The 20767-nt window shown below is 43.4% G+C and overlaps 1 protein-coding gene across 2 annotated transcripts in view; it reads left to right on the plus strand.

Annotated features, from left to right (window-relative positions):
• phf2 (PHD finger protein 2) overlaps positions 1-20767 on the plus strand; it is a 271699-nt gene that overhangs the window by 72736 nt on the left and 178196 nt on the right. For both annotated transcript variants that reach the window (XM_086041365.1, XM_086041364.1), the window contains exons 5-9: positions 2202-2343; positions 2436-2622; positions 3318-3480; positions 7467-7554; positions 7677-7783. In XM_086041365.1, the coding sequence (XP_085897491.1) occupies positions 2202-2343; positions 2436-2622; positions 3318-3480; positions 7467-7554; positions 7677-7783 (687 nt within the window). The remainder of the gene's footprint in view (positions 1-2201; positions 2344-2435; positions 2623-3317; positions 3481-7466; positions 7555-7676; positions 7784-20767) is intronic.

Below are 20767 nucleotides of genomic sequence, written 5' to 3' on the forward strand. Positions count from 1 at the left end.
ACAAAACAGCTCCGTCCCGATCACACCCCGGAACTCTTTTTTTCCATGGGGTAATTATGTCAACAAGCACCACATAACCCTCCATCCATCCATTATCTATACCGCTTATCCTCACGAGGGTCGCGGGGCGTGCTGGAGCCTATCCCAGCTGTCCTCGGGCAGTAGGCGGGGGACACCCTGAATTGGTTGCCAGCCAATCGCAGGGCACACAAAGACAAACATCCGCACTCACAATCACACCTAGGGGCAATTTAGAGTGTCCAATCAACTTACCATGCATGTTTTTGGAATGTGGATGGAAACCGGAGTACCCGGAGAAAACCTGCGCAGGCACGGGGAGAACATGCAAACTCCACACAGGGAGGCCGGAGCCGGGATCGAACCCATGACCTCTGAACTGTGAGGCGGACGTGCTAACCAGTCAACCACTCATTATTTATTTATTTCGACTGTCTGGCATGCACTAGCCACAACGTCATGACTATCACATCTCAGCATTTTATACTACACGAGACACGGCTCCTCGAGGGGCCGGTGCAGGGGGCCTTTTTTTTTACTCTGACTCGCTCTGTGTCCATCGAGCAATTCATCCTCAGACTCATCCATATTTTGAAGCAGATATAACGCCTAGATTTTTATTTTTTTTTAATCTATCATGGTGACCAGCAGCGTTTCTCAATGCAACCGCCGGTTGCTGTAGAAACCCGGCTGCGGTGCCCCATCACAACGTGCATAAGAGTAAGTAGAACCGTCAAATTGACTGGCACGCCGTAGTTAAAGGAATGATGACTCGAAACTCCTTTTATATTGTTTAATATCATGACATTGCACCATGGTAATCAAATATATACAGAATTAGGAAAAGTCAAGAGGCAAGGAGCATCTTACATCTATATACGCATCAAATTTTTAAAACAGTCAAAATTACTGCTCTTCAAGATTCAGGACTAAACTGATAGAACGTTGTGTTTCTGTCAAAGGAATCATTGTATGGAACAACCTGAACCAAGAAATCAAAGAATCCAAATCAGACATGGTTTTTAAAAGTTTAACTAAAGCCAGGGCGCCACGGTGATCGACTGGTTAGCACATCCGCCTCACAGTTCAGAGGTCGTGGGTTCGATCCCGGCCCCGGCCTCCCTGTGTGGAGTTTGCATGTTCTCCCCATGCCGGGTTTTCTCCCACATTCCAAAAAAAAAACATGCATGGTAAGTTGATTGGACTCTCTAAATGGCCCCTAGGTGTGATTGTGAGTGTGGATGTTTGTCTCTGTGTGCCCTGCGATTGGCTGGCAACCAATTCAGGGTGTCCCCCGCTTACTGCCCGAAGACAGCTGGGATAGGCTCCAGCACGCCCCGCGACCCTTGTGAGGATAAGCGGTATCAATAATGGATGGATGGATGGATAACTAAAGCCAGTATGTTAAAGAAATGAAGTATGTTAATTTTGTTGATCATTATTCCATTGTAATTTTTGTTTTTGTGAAACAGCATTGGCTGAATTGTTACTTGGGACCTAAAAGGTTATGTGACTGTTAGTGTGACTAGCTGTTATATTTTTTCGTTGTTGTTAATGTCATGTCATGTCATGTCATCTTCCAAACCGCTTATCCTATATAGGGTCGCGGGGAGTTGCTGGAGCCTATCCCAGCCGTCAATGGGCGAAGGCAGACTACACCCCGAACTGGTCGCCAGCCAGTGTTGTTAATGTGTTGTCGTTAATTCACGATTTCTTTTTTTGTCACTTAATCCTGGGGAAAAATGGGGTGATATAAAATAAGACTTCTTTCTCCATTTCATTCGAGATTGGAAAACATTTGTATTATGTCATGTCATGTCATCTTCCAAACCGCTTATCCTATATAAGGTCGCGGGGAGTTGCTGGAGCCTATCCCAGCCGTCAATGGGCGAAGGCAGACTACACCCCGAACGGGTCACCAGCCAGTCGCAGGGCACACATAGACACTGTCACTGAGTGGGAATCGATCCCACGCTGCCCGCACACAACTCAGGCGTGTGTACCACTACACTATCAGGGACCCAACATTTGTATTAATATTATATTATTTCTTCTTTTATAAATGAATGAAATAAATGTACAAAATGGAAAAAATATATGTTTTTAGTGTACTGTCAAATGGATGGGTGGATGGATATTTGTTGAGTTTTTCATGAACCTTTGTACTTTTTTCCACATCTCAGGTCCTGATGTTGCAGTTGATGTTGTGGATGTCACTAAACAGACTGATAGCAAGATGAAGCTTAAAGAATTTGTTGATTATTATTACAGCACAAACAGAAAGAAAGTATTAAATATAATCAATCTGGAGTTCTCTGACTCAAGGTACACAGTGGAGAACTTCAAAATATTGTACCATTTTGACAGTGTCAAGGTGTCCATGCCCAAATTCACTTTGTACTTTTTCTCTGGAACAGGATGAATAGCATTGTGGAGAGTCCTCAAATTGTGCGGAGCTTGTCTTGGGTTGAAAACTACTGGCCCGAAGATGCCCTGCTTGGAAAGCCAAAAGTCACGAAATACTGTCTCATCTGTGTCAAAGACAGCTACACAGACTTCCACATTGAGTGTGGTGGTGCCTCGGTCTGGTATCATGTATTTAAGGTAGGGATGGGTTTAAAAAAAATCCATGAATCCAATCAAATCAATTGATCCTTTTAATAGGTATTTTTCCAATCGATTAACTGTACTTCTTGTGTTACACGAGATATCGTCACTCGGCGAGAGTAGCCTATCAAAACATCATGGCTGAATCACTGAAATCAGTGTAAACAAGCTTGAAGGTAGATGTCTGGAAGAGTTTTGATTTTAAAAAAGACAATGGCAGCAATGAACTGTCACTGTCAGGAGTATGCAATGTGATTTTGCCACTTTATTTACACTGCCTGCCCTGTGGTTGCAATTTATTTCAATTATTATGATTTTTTGGGGGGAATCAGCTGTTCAATAAAACATACATGATGAATGTAGCTGCATTGGGTTCAATTATTGATGTAAATATTCCTATTCTTACAAAGTTAGAGCAATAAGCTTTTTACTATTTCCAGCATTGCTTATGAGAATGTTTTCCATACGAATGCAAAATTTGTACTGCGTGAAATTCTAAACTGAATCAAAAATGACAGTGAATCGTAAATTGAATTGGACCCTTGTGAATTCAATCAATTTTGGCAATCTAAATCAATACCTAGCCCTGATTAAAGATACCAACTGATTTTGGAGCACCCGTAACCTGTGTTAAGATTGCACCGTTTTTTTGCTCTTTGTTCGTACAAGAAATGGCTCTCATGTATTTCCAGGGAGAAAAGATTTTTTTTCTCATTAAGCCTACCTCTGCCAACCTTTCTCTATATGAGCGGTGGAGGTCATCATCCAATCACAGTGAAATGTTCTTCGCTGACCAAGTGGACAAGTGTTACAAATGCTCTCTGAAGCAAGGACAGACCTTGTTCATTCCATCAGGTAAGAACTGCAAAACTTCCTTCATGTTATGTGGGCTGTGATAAATAATCATCCTTTAGTAGTGTGTTGAATACGAGTCCGAGTTTTTGGCACACTCTTTTCAGCAGAGCTGGGGATTTTACTAAAAAGTGAGCGTCTGTTATCCGTCATCTGTCTGCAGCGTGGGTACCCTGCTGTCGTCCGTCATTCATCATTAGGGAGAAACAAATAATACCCGTCTTTTGCCATTCTGCCTTGAATTTTCAATGGCCGTCCGTCTTTGAGTCCGACTAAATTTTCAACCTAACCCCCCCCCAGGCTGGATGATAGTTGAACAGAAATAGTGACTCATTGCGCTTTGGAAGCCTGCCTGCTTGCTTTGACAACCTGGTCCCTCACTCAAATCTGTCCCTCAAGCAACAACAACTCACTATTTTCCTCCCCGCAGCCATCGAAGCCTCCCCGCGAAAAATAGACTAATGACTGACTGCAGACGAGTGGCAGACTAAATGAAGGGGTTTCCGTCTAATGCTTAATCCGTCTATTTTAATTTTGTTCCCGTCATTTGTCAACCATCAGGAAAACGGGCATCCGTCAGTAACGGATGGACAGACCGGTCGTCACATACACGGAATGCCCAGCTCTGCTTCTCAGTACCATGCAAAAATGTCCAATATTTTTTCGAGTGAAATTAACATAAATAATCAGGAGATGGAAACATTCTTGACATGTTTTGTTCTAAAAGGTACTGGAAAAACAGATCCCAAACACATTTTTATGAATTAATACAACAAACATTTGTTGTTTGAGAAATAATATTTATTGATTTGCCCACAACTCTCATACAGTAAAATTCTTAATTTCTATGAAGTCATAATCAGATTTGTCTTCCTCCAATGCAAGAATAAATCTTTTACATCAACCTTTACAAAGTCCTCTGTTTTTAATCATGTTTTTGGTTAGATGTTATTTTATTATTATTATTATTATTGTTATTATCAATAATAATAATATTAAAAATAATAAAAATATTATTATTATTATTATGAAAAATAACATAATAATAATTTAATTGATTAATTAATTAATTTTTGTCAAGATGGCATACAAGGCGCCGGTGTGTTAGGTAACCCTCTTGACAATTTGGCTCATTTTACTGGTTTTGGTGATTGGTGCTACACGGACTCTCTGCTGGTGTATGATCGCCAAACTTTGTTGGACTTGCGGTGCTGCGTTGGAGATTCGGGTACGTTGTTGGAGATTCGGGTACGTTTGAGCATGACTGGAAGAAGACGTTGCCGGCTGACATCGTGGCGGACTTTTTCCGCGTCCATGCGCTCTCATCACGGTGGAAGCGGCAGCGCCGCGGAAAACGTGGTGGCCAGCTGGCGAGGCTGAAGAGGGAGCTGGCGCACGCTTCGTCCCCTGCTCGCTCCCGGACGCACGGATGTACTCCGCTGTGGCGCGATCCACTCCACTCACAAGCAAGGACACGCTTTGGACCTTGTCCTTACTTTTGGCTTATCGGTTTCAAATTTGAAAGTGTTGGACGATGTGCTTTCTGATTATATGACTGTGCTCTTTGATGTAATGCTTTCCAGTGCTGTCAGAGCAAATGCTAGAGAGCGCAGGGACCGGGTTTTTAACCCCCTCACTGCTAAGCAGTTATCTAATGCCTTTGATCAGCTTTGCATTTCTTCTTCAAACACAGAGGAACTCAGCACTTGGTTCCATTCATCCTGCCATAACATCTTGGACTTTGTGGCTCCATTAAAAAATATGCGGCAAAAAATTAGACCGGAGCCATGGTTTAATGAGAGTACTCGTGCAGCAAAGCAGGAATGCCGTAGTTGAAAAGAGACATGCTGCAGGTCTCTTATCAAATCCTGAAGGACTGCTGGCGTCGTTACCAGAGAAAGGTGAAGGAGTCCAAGAGAGACCACTTGTCGTGTCTGATTCAGGCAAATCGGCAAACTCCACATGCTCTATTTAAAACAATTGACTGTACTTGAAGCCCTGTCAACCGATTTGCATGGACTTGTCCCCCTAAATGTGCGACAGATTCTTGCAGTTTTTCATTGACAAGGTTGCTACAGCTAGGGCTAGTGTTTCAAACGTCACATTTGACCCCTCTGACCACGTCACTTGTTCCGCAGTGCTTGATTCCTTTGATGTGGTTTTCATGGCATTTTTAGAGGATGTGGTTTGCCATATTAAGCCACCTGGCTCCACGCATGACTCCGTTCCTCCACATTTCTTTAAGAAGATTCTTCTGAATATTGGAAATTCTGTTCTGGCCATTATAAACAGCAGCCTGTCTTCTGGTGTAGTCCACCAACATTTTAAAAACGCTGTGGTGCAACCTCTGCTTAAGAAACCTGGCCTTGATCAAGGTGTGCTGTCAAATTTTAGACCCATTGCCAAGCTGCCTTTTATTTCTAAAATTCTGGAAAAAGTGGTGCACTCACAGTTAGGATCTTTCTTGGATGAACACAATGTTATGGAAGTTTTCCAGTCAGGCTTCAGGAAGATGCATGGCACAGAATTGGCCCTGTTATGTATTTTTAATGACATTTTCCTGGAAAATGACACTGGAGACTACGTATGTCTCGTTTTGTTGGATTTGACTGCAGCATTCGATACGGTAGACGACAGTATTCTTTTGACTCGTTTGCAACACCAAGTGGGCATTCGTAGATGCGTTCTAGAGTGGTTTGGATCCTATTTAGCTGGCAGGGCTTTTTCTGTTAGCCTAGGAGTCCCGCTCTGCCCCTCTATCGTATGGTGGTTCACAGGGTTCTATTCTGGGGCCATTGCTGTTCTCATGGTATTTGCTGCCCCTGGGTTCCATCCTTAGAAAACATGGTATTTCCTTCCACTGCTATGCGGACGACTGTCAAATATATATCCCGCTGAGTAAAAAAGACGCATTCTTCATAAAACCTCTTTGTTCCTGCCTAGAGGACACCAAAGACTGGATGTCACTGAATTTCCTAAATTTCGATGAAAACAAAACAGAAGTTATGGTGTTCGGTCCCAGTGTCTTTTCTACATCCCACCCTGGTCCCCCTGGCACCATATTTAAAGCCAACAGTCTCAAACTCGGGTTTCAAAATTGACAGTGATTTTAAATTGGACCAGCACATCAGCGCTGTTGTAGGGTCCATCTTCTTTTCTCTTAGACATCTCGGCTAGATTACTGTAATGCACTTTATTTTGGAGTCAGCCAGTCCTCTCTCAAATGTCTCCAGTCGGTCCAAAACACTGCTGCTTGCCACCTAACTGGAGCTCGGAAGATGGTGCACATAACACCAATTCTGGCCTCCCATCACTAGCTCCCAGTGCACTTTCGGGTTCAATTTAAGATTTTTCTATTTGTTTTTAAGTCATTAAATGGCCTCGCCCTGGCATACCTCTCTGAGGTCCTCCAATCCTACGCACCAGCCCGCAGCCTCAGATCTGTGGCGCTGCTCAAGGTGCCGAGGACGAAGCGGAACCTTAGAGGGGATCGAGCCTTCTTTGTCGCTGGTCCTTCCCTTTGGAATGACCTTCCATTGGATGTTAGGCAAGTCCCCTCTCTGTCCATTTTTAAAACCCGTTTGAAGACACATTTCTATTAGTTGGATTTTGATCTGACCTGAGACTGACAAATTTTCGGCTGTTTTTCCGGTGTCTATTGTATATAGTGTTTTGTGTTAATTTATTGATTTCACTTGTTACATTATGTCTATGTTGTTGTATGTAAAGTGCTTTGTTACAGCTGTAGCTGTTGTGGAATGAGCTATATAAATACAATTGTATTGTATTGTATTGTATTGTATTAATGCTCCGTTTCAAAATAAGATGTTGGTTACATATAATGTGTATGGGCAAACATACTGGGACTCCTGTCTACTACTGTTACAGGAACCACAATGAAATAAATATTATTACTGTTTTACTTATCTGTGATACACAACTGTAAACATTTTCTCATTTTCTTTTAAATGATGTCTGCATTTGTTCAGGTTGGATCAATGCAATTCTGACTCCAGTTGACTGCTTGGCATTCTCTGGCCATTTTGTCCACAACCTGAGTGTCGAGATGCAGATGAGGTCTGAACACTTGTTTTATCACACACAAAATGAGCCTTTATTCTGCCTTTCCTTTGTCTTTGATAACATGTTGTTATTCTACATTTAACTTGTGCTAAAGCAATTCCGTCAATTTTCCTTAGAGCAAATGAAATTGAGAAACGACTCAATGTGAAAACCCTCACCCCATTTCCCAACTTTGAGACAGCATGTTGGTACGTGGGACGTCATCTCCTTGAACGATTCAAAGGTGAACACTTCCTTTCATGTCAAAACCCAAGACACATTTTGCTGGATTGCGACAATCCGAGTATGCGTACATGACCTAACAGAAAGGTCATGCAAGCAAAGATTATAATTATAATCTGCAGCCTGCAACTTCATAGTGATGTGTGCCTTCTGCTCGATTATGCAGGTGGATTATTTTGATATGGTTTTCAGTTATTAATTGCAAATTGCAGCATTCTCACATCTACTTCCCCTATTTCATCCATGTGCCTGTGTGTGTTATGTTTTATGCAGGCTAGTTTGGATTCATAAGGCCTTTTAATTAATATACACTCCCCTTAAACAGAACTGGTGCTAAAAGTTGAAAGGTTAAATCTTTTCCCTTTTTGTCTTATGATGTCATACCCAAATGTTTTCAAGCTTGGATAAAAAAAATGGCCTCACTATTTCTAGAGGGAGTGCAGTCAAATGACTACTATTGTCTGTGGTCATGCTAATTGTTTAACTTTTATAGTGTGCAATGACTTGAGTGCCATCAGTGATGCACTGAAATCCACATTTATTATAAGCATTTCAGGAAATCATTCTCGAGGTGGAATTTTGTTTGCCACAGTTGTTTTAAATTGAAGATGAAATAAATAATTAGCATTCTTTTGATTTCACCTTAATGCGGGCTCTGGTTGTGAATCATATCCAACCAATCACTGGACTGACGCCAGCAAGACATGCAGGTGCAATCAAAATTATTCAACCCCAATTAAAGTTGTCATTTATGTACTGTACACAAATTACATGCTGTAATGGTCAACTAAAAAAACAAAATGTTTAAATAGTTCCACAAAGATAATAACTCAAGACAAAAACCTGAATTCAACCACAGAATTATCTTTTGTACTTTGTAGAACACACTACTGTTGCTGTTCTTGTTCTTGTGCTGCAAATGTGATGTATGGCCAGATACTAGTTCTGGCAGCATTGCTCTGGAATTTTAGCATGCTCCTCTTGTGCAATTTATCGGTGGCACTGGGTTATGAAGCTGTTAAGACAATGTGGCTTAAGACTATATAAAGAACATTAATGTGGCAGTGGTGTCCTGTTTCGCCACTATCTGGCTTCTGTATATGCACCACTTATGCATGCACACGACAGAGACATTGGAGCCCAAATACCACAACACACAATACTTCAGGGAAGATGTATTTTTTCGTCTTGTGGGTAGGGTTGGGCATCGATAACCGGGAATTGAGTGAAACCGGGACCATCATTCTGGTTCTCCAAGGAATCGTTCGTATTTTAGAATGTCAGTGCTAAGTTTGGAATCCTAGTTAGCCACATGGAAGAAGCACGAACAAAGCAGAATGGATACAAATTGTGCGTGCACGGCGCGCAGCCCCTCCTGCTGCTGAAGCTGCGGCGCAAGTGCACGGCATCTCGCCAACACTTGGCTGCTCCTCTCGGTCAGGCCCTCCGCTCACTTCATGCATGGGCCGCGGTAGCTGTGACTCTGGACGTTCGCTGGGCCCTTCCAGCAGATCTCCACAGCTGCAGCGGCCACTGGAACCCGTGGTAGCAGCAGTCGCCCTTCGCGATCCTGCACGGCCAACCCGGCGGGCTGCCTCGACCGGCGCCTAGCCTTAGAATTGGTGTGTATCAGTCTGGACCCAGTCAGAATTGAGAAGATCCCCAAGAGAGGAAGTCATCAATCAGCCATTCTGGCTTATCATCAGCTTCAAAAAATATTTTGCAGCAGTCTACCAGAAAGAAGCACCACAGAGCCACATTGAGAAGAAGACAGTTGCCATCATATTTGACTCAACTTCAGATGCTGAGAGATGTGTGCTAAATATGCTTTTGCAATTGTAGTGTATTTTCTTTTTGAAGAGCGGGTCCGTTGATGTGCCCCTCCGGAGAGGACACAAGGCCAGCCTGGGTTGATGAGGAATAAAATACTTCTCCAACAGTCAGTTGATTGGAAAATGATTTTACTAAGCCCAATACAGCTGATTTCAAAGAAGTTGCCCCGTGCGCATGCATGTCCCCCCTGCCTTCTTATAGAGAGCGGGATGAATATTCAAACTAGGTTATTACAGCATTGGTTACCTCCAAATGGCTAAGTCCTTTGTACTCTCCCGCCAAAATCTACAGGGGAAATAAACTGCACCCGCTGCCATGCCAGCGTCTCGAAGTCTCCTTCAAATTGCACCCCCCTGGGATTTATAGCCTTGGGGAGCATCAGATAACACCAGGGCAAGGTTTTAGAATTGGTTTAGAGAGATGTTCATTCCTTGAGGGCATCCTGTTCTCCCCCTACCTAACCAGTGACCCGTTGACCTCTTGGTCAGCAGACACGGCCCCTCTTACTTAAGATAGGAGCGAATGAAGTCTAGTCGACACTTAAAATGGCAAAGCAATAAATGACATCAGCATGTATCCAGAAATCTCATTCCAACCTTTTATATCATTCTATTAATCTACCATTTGGAAAAGATAATTAACTAAATCCCAAATAATGCTCAAGGCATGCTTCTTAAGGTTATTTTAAGAATTCAAGAATTTAAGGAAATCCTAATATAATAAGGCCAAATCACTTCCTGACGTCTCCAAGAAACTCCCAGTGTAACCACAAGACAATCAATCAATTCAAATCCCAACCCCAGTTTATTGGTCATGGCAAAGGTTCCCATCCAAAAGCAACCCCCAAATTTACGGCGATGATAACAGTAACAATTTAGTGCGGTCTACATGAGAGAATCAAAGATTCGCTGAACCTCCATCAAGAAAAAAACTCTTCCGCTGTTCATAAGAGGAAAAAAGAGAAAGGTTCTTCCTAAACACATCAGTGAACTTTTCGTTCACAAGCCAATCAGAACAAAGGACCACTGTTACAAAGGCAAAAGAGCATAAAAATCAAAACATTCAAAACGAGAACTAAAGATAAGCATAAAAACGAACTAGCGAATACGCTCAAAAGGTTATCACATGAAATCACGTACATATAAATGAATCAAAACATCCATGTTATATGCTAATCAAAAACAAAACACCGTAAATAAGTTCCCCTCCAGGGTTGACCCCAGTGTGTGATGCAGAGTCAATCCAATTTATCTTGCAACCAATTTGTAGCTGACCACCCTGACCCACCGAGGCACCAAAGGAATCCCTGATATCTCGTAACGCATCCACGACAATAGTGATATTATCAGAATTATCAGGGATCAAAGTGTAGCAGGCATCTACCGTCAAATTCAAGGATACACACAAGCCTCCTTGCTCAGACAAAATATAGTCAAGCACCATATCATGCTTAAGCAAGGTCAATCTATGACTCTTTTGTGTAATCGACAGATATTCGAACCCCCAAATGGTCTGGTTAGCAATCCCCTGGAGAGTGTAAGTAATATTATCAAAATGGTCCGCCAAAAAGGTAACACCATACCATGGATAAAGACCTATTCCCCATTTCTCACCCAAACTAATTCTCCAATGGTATGATTCCAAATTATGAAATTGTGCCATGTCTCTTTCCTCTATTGTTCTTAACACTACGGTAAGCCTCCATGGGCTTCTTACTGCTCCGAATTGTCATCATGTCATATGGAAGTTTAAAAGTCACCGAATAACAACAACCAACCCAACCATATGGTAGAAACATATATGCCTTATTTCCACAGACCCACCAAATATCCTTAAAATTCCCTACTGTTCTATTACTGGGAACCGTGTGATACGCCACTACCATAGTTTTACTCTGTCGGCCATCGTATGATCAAAATGTAACTGGATATTTGAGAAGTCTATCCCCTATCGGATGCACTCTAAATTGCATGAAATAAATTTCACAGTCTGCTACTCCCATGAAACGACCCTTTACCTCCATGTGTCACATTAGAACAGAAACAATAGTACACCTTCACTGGTGACACCTCCGGTGCGTCGGGGACAGCTGTACGGATATCTTCATGTATTTCAAGCAAATTCAAATATGGGAGATTACCCAACCAGGCACATTCCTGCATTGGTTTGAATCTTGATCGAGAGGACTTGTCATATTCTGGAGTTTTCTTAGATTGTTCGTGCACCAACCACAGTAGCAAACTATATTGACAGCTATGTGCTACCGGGATTGGAATAGATTCAAAAACAGCAAATAATGTACTTGGTGTCTGAACCTTAACGAGACATAGACCCTTCATTGATCCTGATTCTCTAACCGAATGTGTCAGTTGCTGATACCACATATTTCTACCAGCCCACGCCAGTGCCTCATAATGCCAAGGGATCAAACCCACAAGCCTTCCATTTAGCTTCTCGTCTCGACAAAGCGCGCAAATTATTCTTCACCTCTGCAGGTGACCAATCAGACTCAGAGAAATAATCCATCCATCCATCCATCACCTATACTGCTTATCCTCACAAGGGTTGGAGGCGTGCTGGAGCCTATCCCAGCTGTCATCGGGCAGTAGGCGGGGGACACCCTGAACCGGTTGCCAATCGTAGGGCACATAGAGACAAACAAACATCTGCACTCACAATCACACCTAGGGACAATTTAGAGTGTCCAATCAATCTACCATGCATGTTTTTTTGGAATACTGGGTGGAAACCGGAGTGCCAGGAGAAAACCCGTGGAGGCACGGGGAGAACATGCAAACTCCACACAGGGAGGCCAGAGCCGGATCGAACCCACGACCTCTGAACTGTGAGGCGGACGTGCTAACCAGTTGACCACCGTGCCGCTGGGAAATAATCCTCCACTTCCAATTCAAGAGTCTGCTGTTCCTAAAGTGACTCCACCTCTTTCATTAATATTTCAGAATTTTCAAACAACACTCCAGTTATGCTATTTGGAGTCTTCGTGGACGACCGTATGTTCCCTTTCTTAACAGTATGAACATGCTTATTTCCAGTTATTGGTACCTGTCTATCACTAATTGGTTCCTTTTCCACCAGCAACACTAAACTAATCATGTAGCTAATAATTTTCTGATTAACGCCACGATTTTTTTTTTTTTAATCATAATCATAAGAGGAACGTGTATATTGTCCCCAATCCGCCGCTTGAATTTTCTATCTTTTATTTTATTAAGACCCAAACCCAGTCACAATATCATAGCAGTACCCCGCCCACCCCCTCAAGGGGCAACACCTGGTGCCTTTCCTGGCTTGTGAGGAAACTCACGGTAGAAGTCCCGGAGAAGGGAAGGGGTGAGGATGAGGGACCTAGAGATCCAGGAACGTTCCTCAGGACCGTAACCCTCCCAGTCAACCAAGTACTGAAAACCCAGACCACGGCGACGTACATCAAAAATCTTGCAAACAGTGTATGCGGGGTGACCGTCAATGTCCAGTGGCGGATGAGGAGGCTCGGAAGGAGGGCTGAGGAGGAGACCGGCTCCAGCAGAGACATGAAAAATGGGGTGAATCTGGAGGGAGGCTGGGAGTTATAGGCGGAGGGCGGATAGGCTAATGACCCTCTCAATTTCAAAAGGCTCAATAAACTTTGGGGCAAGTTTGCGGGACTCAGTCTGGCGATGAAGGTCACGGGCAGACAGCCAAACCTTTTGACCTGGGCGATAGTCCAGGGCAGGAGATCGATGTCTATTGGCCAGTTGATGGTTGCGCTGGGCTGTGCGGAACCGCTCTGGCATGTCTCCAGACAGCATGACAGCGACAGGTTTGGCACGGACAGAGGGAAGCTCCTGGGAAGGGAATAGTGGAGGCTGTTACCCATAAGCGACCATGAATGGAGACATGCCGGTGGATGAGAACTTGAGAGAATTGTGGGAATACTATACCCATGCAAGGTGTAGGCTCCAGGAGGCTGGATGGCGGGCCAAGACACACGGGAGAATGGTCTTGGATCTTGCCTGTCGGAAGTTTCATCATGCACGCAAGAGAGAGCATCGCGTTTAACATTATGGGAACCTGGACAGGTTAGGATAGAGAAAAATAAAAGTGTCCTATGTACAAGGCCCAACGAGCGTGCCGGGAATTCAGGCCCTTGGCGGATTGCAGATACGTGAGATTCATGGTTACCGGCATCATAGTTTCTCTCTGCAGGGGACAATTTATGTGAATTGAATGCACAGCGATGAACCTTTTGATCTCTGGAACTTCTGTGGGAGAGCACGGCGCGACCCTGAAATTAGATGCCTCCACTTGGATGATGAATTGCAGAGCAGGGTCAGGATGGGTGAGGGCCGGGGCAGAGGTGAACAGTTGTTTGAGGCGTTTGAAGGCAGCGTCAGCTCTCTGGTTCCATGTGAATGGAAAGGCTGTCGAGGTGAGTTGGGTGAGGGGTGCAGCGGCCGTGCTGTAGTCACGGATGATCCTACTGTCCAAGTTTGCAAACCCCAGGAACTGCTGGAGCTGTTTCCGCGAAGAAGGGACTTTCCAATTTGCCACTGCCTCAATCTTGGCGGAATCTGGCCTAATCTGACCATGGCCAAGTGTGAGATCCAATGCTTTGAAGTAGTATCTCAATTCTGTCATCATAATGATTTACTCCGTATGCGCAACTGAACTGATGTTGTGCAGTCTATTATATTCTTCAGTTTGTGCTGGTAGACACGGAAGCAAAACAGCTTTTGACCGTGCTCGTAGTTTAAGTACATGTTATCCACCTGCTGTACTGAATGACCTTGCTCACTTTGTTGGATTACAAAACCTTCAAAACAAGAAGATAAAAGTCAATATGAGTCCGTGTGAGTAATTGAATGAAATTCAAGGACATGGATAAGGAGATGTGCTGCTACGGACGAGTCAGAACTACCTTCGACTACCCACATTGATGAACAAACGCTGAGGGTAAAAACAGAATTTCTATCATTACACCAAGAATTTAGCCGAGAAAACTAATAGAGGAGACCCAAACTCATATTTTTCTGCTTTGACAAAGAGTTTGTTTTCAAGGAGGCGCTGTAGAACTAATCTAACATGCTGGACGTTTGCTCCTGGGGTTCGAGAGAAAAATTAAAATGTCATTGAGATAAACATACATAAACTGATTGAGCATGCCTTGAAGAACGTCATTAATGAGTGCTTGAAACATACGGCTGGAACATTAGTGACACCAAAAGGCATCACCAAATACTCAAAGTGGCCAAGGGCTGTCTTAAAGGCTGTTTTCCACTCATCTTTCCTCCCGATTCGCACTAAATGATAAGCGTTACGAAGGTCGAGTTTGGTGAAGATTGTGGCTTGGTTGAAAGGCTCAAAGGATGGGTCAATGCGGGGAATCAGATGCTTATTCTTAACTGCTATAGCATTTAGTTTGTCAATGCATGGTCGAAGGGTCTTGTCTTTTTTGTCCACAAAGATAAATCCAGCCGCGAGGGGCGAGAGGAGGGACGGATAATACCAGCAGCCAAAGAGCCAATGATGTACTTTTCCATGGCCTCCTTCTCGGGGCGTTACAGGTTGTAAAGTCTACTAGAGCAGGGGTGGCCAACCACTCAAAGGCAAAGAGCCACAATTTTGACTGTGTTACAGCAAAGAGCCACAGCATACACGTACACTTGGTACCTTGATTGTCGAATGTAATCCGCTCCACCACCATGTTCAAACAAGCCCTCCACACATTGCTCACTTTGTGTAAAACAGAAATGTTCGGTTAAAAACGCAATTGTGGTCAATTTGACCCACCTTCTTGCGGAAACAGCATCATTTTTGGGGTTGTTTTGTACAAAATTACCCATTTTTTGGGTTGTTTTTGGAGAAAATGGATTGGTCCATTTTTGACCCAAAATTGCATTATTTTTAACCCAAATGTTTTTAGAGTGCAACACCGCAGTATGTCTCACTGTATTGCTGGAAAGTTCACAGTACACAGTCTGTTCACTAATTTGACAGTATCATATTTCTTATTTTTAGCATTTGAATTGTGATATTATCTACTGACAGTGATTTAATTGCTTATCAAGTCAGAAACACAAGAACACTGTGAAATAATGGCAACAGGTATAGAAAAAGCCAAATGCCAATAAATAAAATAATCACCTTGTTTTTTAATTTTTCTGTGCTTACTGAGATGCTTAAATTTGGAAGGCAATTTATCGCTGATGTGTTAAGGGGTGGAAGTTGAGCGAAGTGGAAGCCTCAACCACGGACGACGGCACATCGCGGTGACATATCTATTTTTTTTTAATCGGAAGACAATGTACTGTAACTCCGAGCATACACGGCTGGCTTTTGTTTACATAGCTTTGCGGGAGAAATGTGACGTGCGCCAGTCAGCCAATCATCAGTGCATTTCTTCATAGACGTGTCAAATTATCACGTGTGTTACGCAGTTTACGTTGCTGGCGCTCCTGTTACGCAGCCAATTGGGTGCCTGTATTGGGTTAATCCAGGTGCGGGATTTGTCGCGTAACACGAACCCGGAAGTGAGGTGCTGAAATGCCACACTGGCGTGTAAAATTACACTTTAAGATGAACGGCTCATTATTTTGCAGCGAAACAAGACCAGGACGATAGCAAGGAACTTTTACTGCACCATTTCGTGCTCCCCAACCCTCACTGCATACACAATAATGGGGTTAACAGCGCGCCGCACTCAGCTAAACTCATTTTTGAAAAGGGCAGTCATACGGTTGGTGAAGGGGAAGGGAAAGCGCCCGAGACTTGCTAAACACCTCCCTCAAGTTGTGATAGTCAGGGGGAACCAAAGAAAGATCGGGAGTAGAAACGGGAGAAGAGAAGGATGGGATGTTGGAGACACAGAACGCAAACAATGAGCATGACAGAAAGTGCTCCTACTAATTATGGGCGCTGAAACTATGTGCGGGTTATGAAGTCCGAACCAGGGTAGTCCGAGAACTACAGGGAAGGAAGGAGAAGGGATGACCTGATGTGCTCCTGATGGTTACCCAAAATCGTTAGAGTGAGTGAAACAGTCTGGGGAGTACCAGTCTCTAGGGGGCTTCCATCAATGGCACTGAGTGGTTGTGGCCAGTCCAAAAGAAACAAGGAAAATTTAGCATTAGCATAGCACAAATTGCCGTAGGCCCCTGCATCTTCCATCACCTGAAGGGAAACTGAGTTGTTGGGGGAGAAAAGAGTAGCAATCAAGTTTATTCGATTAGAGGATTTACTTGAGGTCTTAGTGTCACTCACCCTAAGGCTCCTTTATGTGGTAGCAAGAGAACTCTTGGGTAGGAGTGAGCACTGGTTGATGAAGTGCCCAGACCTTCCGCAAAAGAAGCAAAGACCATGTGCAACCCGCTGGGCACGTTACTCCAGCGAGAGGCGTGTTCTGCTAAGTTGCATAGGTTCTACCGTGGCAGAAGTAGGTGTCTGTGGGCTCGTGAAAGGCTGCGTTACCACAAGGAACAGCGGCTTGTGGGGAGACAGGGCGGCGTTCTCTGATGCGATTGTCAATCCGAATCACAAAGGAGATTAACTGCTCGAGAGACTCAGGTTCATCCTGAGTAGGCAACTGATCTTGAAGCTCTTCAGACAGTCCGCATACAAAAGCTGTTTTTTGTCCAGCCTCATTCCATCCACTTTCGGCGGTTAAAATCCTGAAATCGATGGCATAGTCTGCAGCTGACTGAGAGCCCTGACGTAATGACAGTGGTGGTTTGCCTGATGACTGATTAATGAAGGAGTGATCAAAGACTCTGTACATCTCCTCAGAAAAGGCAGAAAATGATTCCAATGTCTCTGACTTTGACTCCCACAATGAATTGGCCCATTTCCCTTCTCTTCCCCGAAGCAAGTTAATGACGTAGGCCAGCTTGGCGTGATCGTCCAAAAATGTGCTAGGCTGTTGCTCAAAAACCAAGGAACAGTTCAGCAGGAATCGGCCACAAGCTCCTTCCTCTCCAGAGTAATGTTCAGATGATGGAATGTTGGGTTCCCGGTGAAGACACTGCAGTAGTCGGTGAGTCGATGGCTCCCGAATTGGAGGTGTGGGGCCGGGCTGGAGTAGGTGATGAAGTCGGTGGTTGGGCGCTGGATGTCAACTGAATGTCCATTGAGTTGACAGTTGTGGAAAGGTTCTGAATAGAGTCCGTAACCTCTCTGTGGAGGTGCTCATGTCTGCCGAGCAGTGCTCCCCTGTGCCCTCACGGCTTGGCAGATTTAGTCTGCTGTGTCCATGACTGATCAGAAAGCACTCACTAGCGGTCCAATGGATCACACGGTTCAGTAGGGGTTTGGTACAGCAATAAGTCTCAAATGCATTAGACTAGGTTGTTTTTTTTTTTTAATTTAATTTTAACAGAGAGCAAGCTACAATTCAATTTGCTATGAAGCAAAATATTCCCTGTTATAAAAGCATAAAATAGAATAAAAACTTGCACATTAGGGTTACAATACAATACAATACAATACCATTTTTTATTTATGTAGTGCATTTCATAACAGCTAGGGCAGTAACAAAGCACTTTACAATACAATAAATAAAACAAAAACAATACAAGGCTGTGGTACATGTATTAATAAATATAGACATAAATAATATATAAATATAAATAAAATCTAAATAAATAAAGCCAATAAATTGCCATAAAACACTATATACAATTGACACTGGAAAAGACCCGAAAAATTCAGCTCTGATCAAAAGCCAGAGAAAAGAAATGTGTCTTCAACTGAGTTTTAAAAATGGACAGCCTAACAACCAATGGAAGGTAATTCCAGAGGGAAGGACCAGCGACAGAAAAGGCTCGATCCCCTCCGAGACTCCGCTTGGGTCCTCGGCACCTCGAGCAGTGCCTGGTCTGCAGACCTGAGGCTGCGGGAAGGTGCGTAGGAGTGGAGGAGCTCGAAGGGGTAAGCCAGAGCAAGGCCATTTAATGATTTAAAGACAAATAGGAGAATCTTAAATTGAACACTGAAATGTACTGGGAGCCAGTAAAGGGAGGCCAGAATTGGTGTTATGTGCTTGATCTTCCGAGCTCCAGTTAGTAGTTAGTTAGTAGTTCATAAATACAAATAATATTAATAGTAATAATAAGGGGGACACAGCCGTGCATGTGTCTGCCGAGCAATTCATCCGCACCGTCAATATTTTAAAGCAGATATTAACGCCTCCTCTACTCTAAAGCTTTTTTTTTCAAGATACATGTATGGATCATGGTGACCAGCAGCCTTTATCAATGCAGCCGCTGGTTGCTATGGAAAAAAAAAATTGACGGCATCAAAAGGGGGTTAGATTAACTTAAAAAAATAACGTGCTAAATTGACAGCCCTAATATATATATATATATATATATATATATATATATATATATATATATATATATATATATATATATATATATATATACTGGTTAGCACCTCCGCCTCACAGTGCAGAGGTCGTGGGTAGGTCAAGTCCAACCTTCCCTTGTGGAGTTTTGTGACCGAGAAAGGTGTGCTTTCGGCGGATAGCCAACCGCAGAGGAGTTGACCCCTACGGTTGGAGCTCCGCACATTGAACTATGGCTGCCAAATCATAACCAAAGGTTGTAAATGCATATTTACACGTGTATCTAGCATAAATACACGTGCCGAAGCAGAAAGTGACATTAATTTCCGTGTACGCGTAACGCCTGTCAACAAAAGCACACGAAGAGCAAAGGGGACAGCGCAGCCACACACGGAGTTTTAAGCCACAAAACAACAAATTGTCTCCGAAGTCAGGGCTTTACAACCATATTTGGGGGTGGGCAAGTTCCCCTGAGTGGCTTAAGTTGATGAAAATTGTAATTTTCAACACTTTTCTCCGAGTCGAAATTCGGCGGGTCGCCCGAAAAAAAGGGACCAAGAAAGGTGTGCTTTCGGCAGATAGCCAAGGCGGAGGAGTCGGCCCCTACGGTTGGAGCTCCGCACTTTGATTCACGGCTGCCAAATCCAAACCAAAAGTTGGAGATGCATAATTACACACGTATCTAGCATAAATGCACGTGCCGAAGCAGAAAGTGACATTAATTTCAGTGTACACGTAACGCCTGTCAACAAAAGCACACGAAGAGCACGGGACGACGCAGCCTCACACGGCGTTTTAAACCACACAACAAATTGTCTCCGAAGTGAGAGCTTTACAACCATATTTGGGGGCGGGCAAGGTCCCCTGAGTGGCTTAAGTTGATGAAAATTGTAATTTTCAACACTTTTCTCCGAGTCGAAATTCGGCGGGTCGCCCAAAAAATGTAACCGAGAAAGGTGTGCTTTCGGCGAATAGCCAAGGCGGAGGAGTCTGCCCCTACGATTGGAGCTCCGCACTTTGATTCACGGCTGCCAAATTCAAACCAAAGGTTGTAGATGCATATTTACACGCGTATCTAGCATAAATACAAGCTCCGAAGCAGAAAATGACATTACTTTCAGTGTATACACAACCCCTATCAAAATAACGGCACTTGGCCAAATTGTCATTTTCAGGCGCTGAAACGCTCATTTTGGACATAAAAACCAAAAGGCTGGCAAATCCAAAACCAAAGGCTGTAGATGCATATTTACACATGTATCTAGCATAAATACACATCCCGAAGCAAAAAATTACATTAATTTCAGTGTACACGTAACCCCTATCAAAATAACTGCACGTGGCCAAACTGTCATTTTCAGGCGCTGAAACGCTCATTTTGGACATAAAAAACCAAAAGGCTGCCAAATCCAAACTAAAGGCTGTAGATGCATATTTACACGTGTATCTTGCATAAATTCACGCCCTGAAGCAGAAAATGCCATTAATTTCAGTGTACAAGTAACCCCTATCAAAATAACTGCATTTGGCCAAACTGTCATTTTCAGCCCCTGAAACGCTCATTTTGGACATAAAAAAACAATAAGCTTCCAAATCCAAACCAAAGGCTGTAGATGCATATTTACAATTGTATCTAGCATAAATACACGTCTCAAAGCAGAAAATGGCAATAATTTCAGTGTACACATAACCCCTATCAAAATAACGTCACTTGGCCAAACTGTCATTTTCAGGCGCTGAAACGCTCATTTTGGACATAAAAACAAAACAAAAAACAAAAAGTTGCCAAATAAAAAAAAAAAAGGCTGTAGA

This window comes from Filicampus tigris, chromosome 9, assembly GCF_054856515.1.
Source record: "Filicampus tigris isolate MCC_2025a chromosome 9, RoL_Ftig_1.0, whole genome shotgun sequence".
NCBI lineage: Eukaryota > Metazoa > Chordata > Actinopteri > Syngnathiformes > Syngnathidae > Filicampus > Filicampus tigris.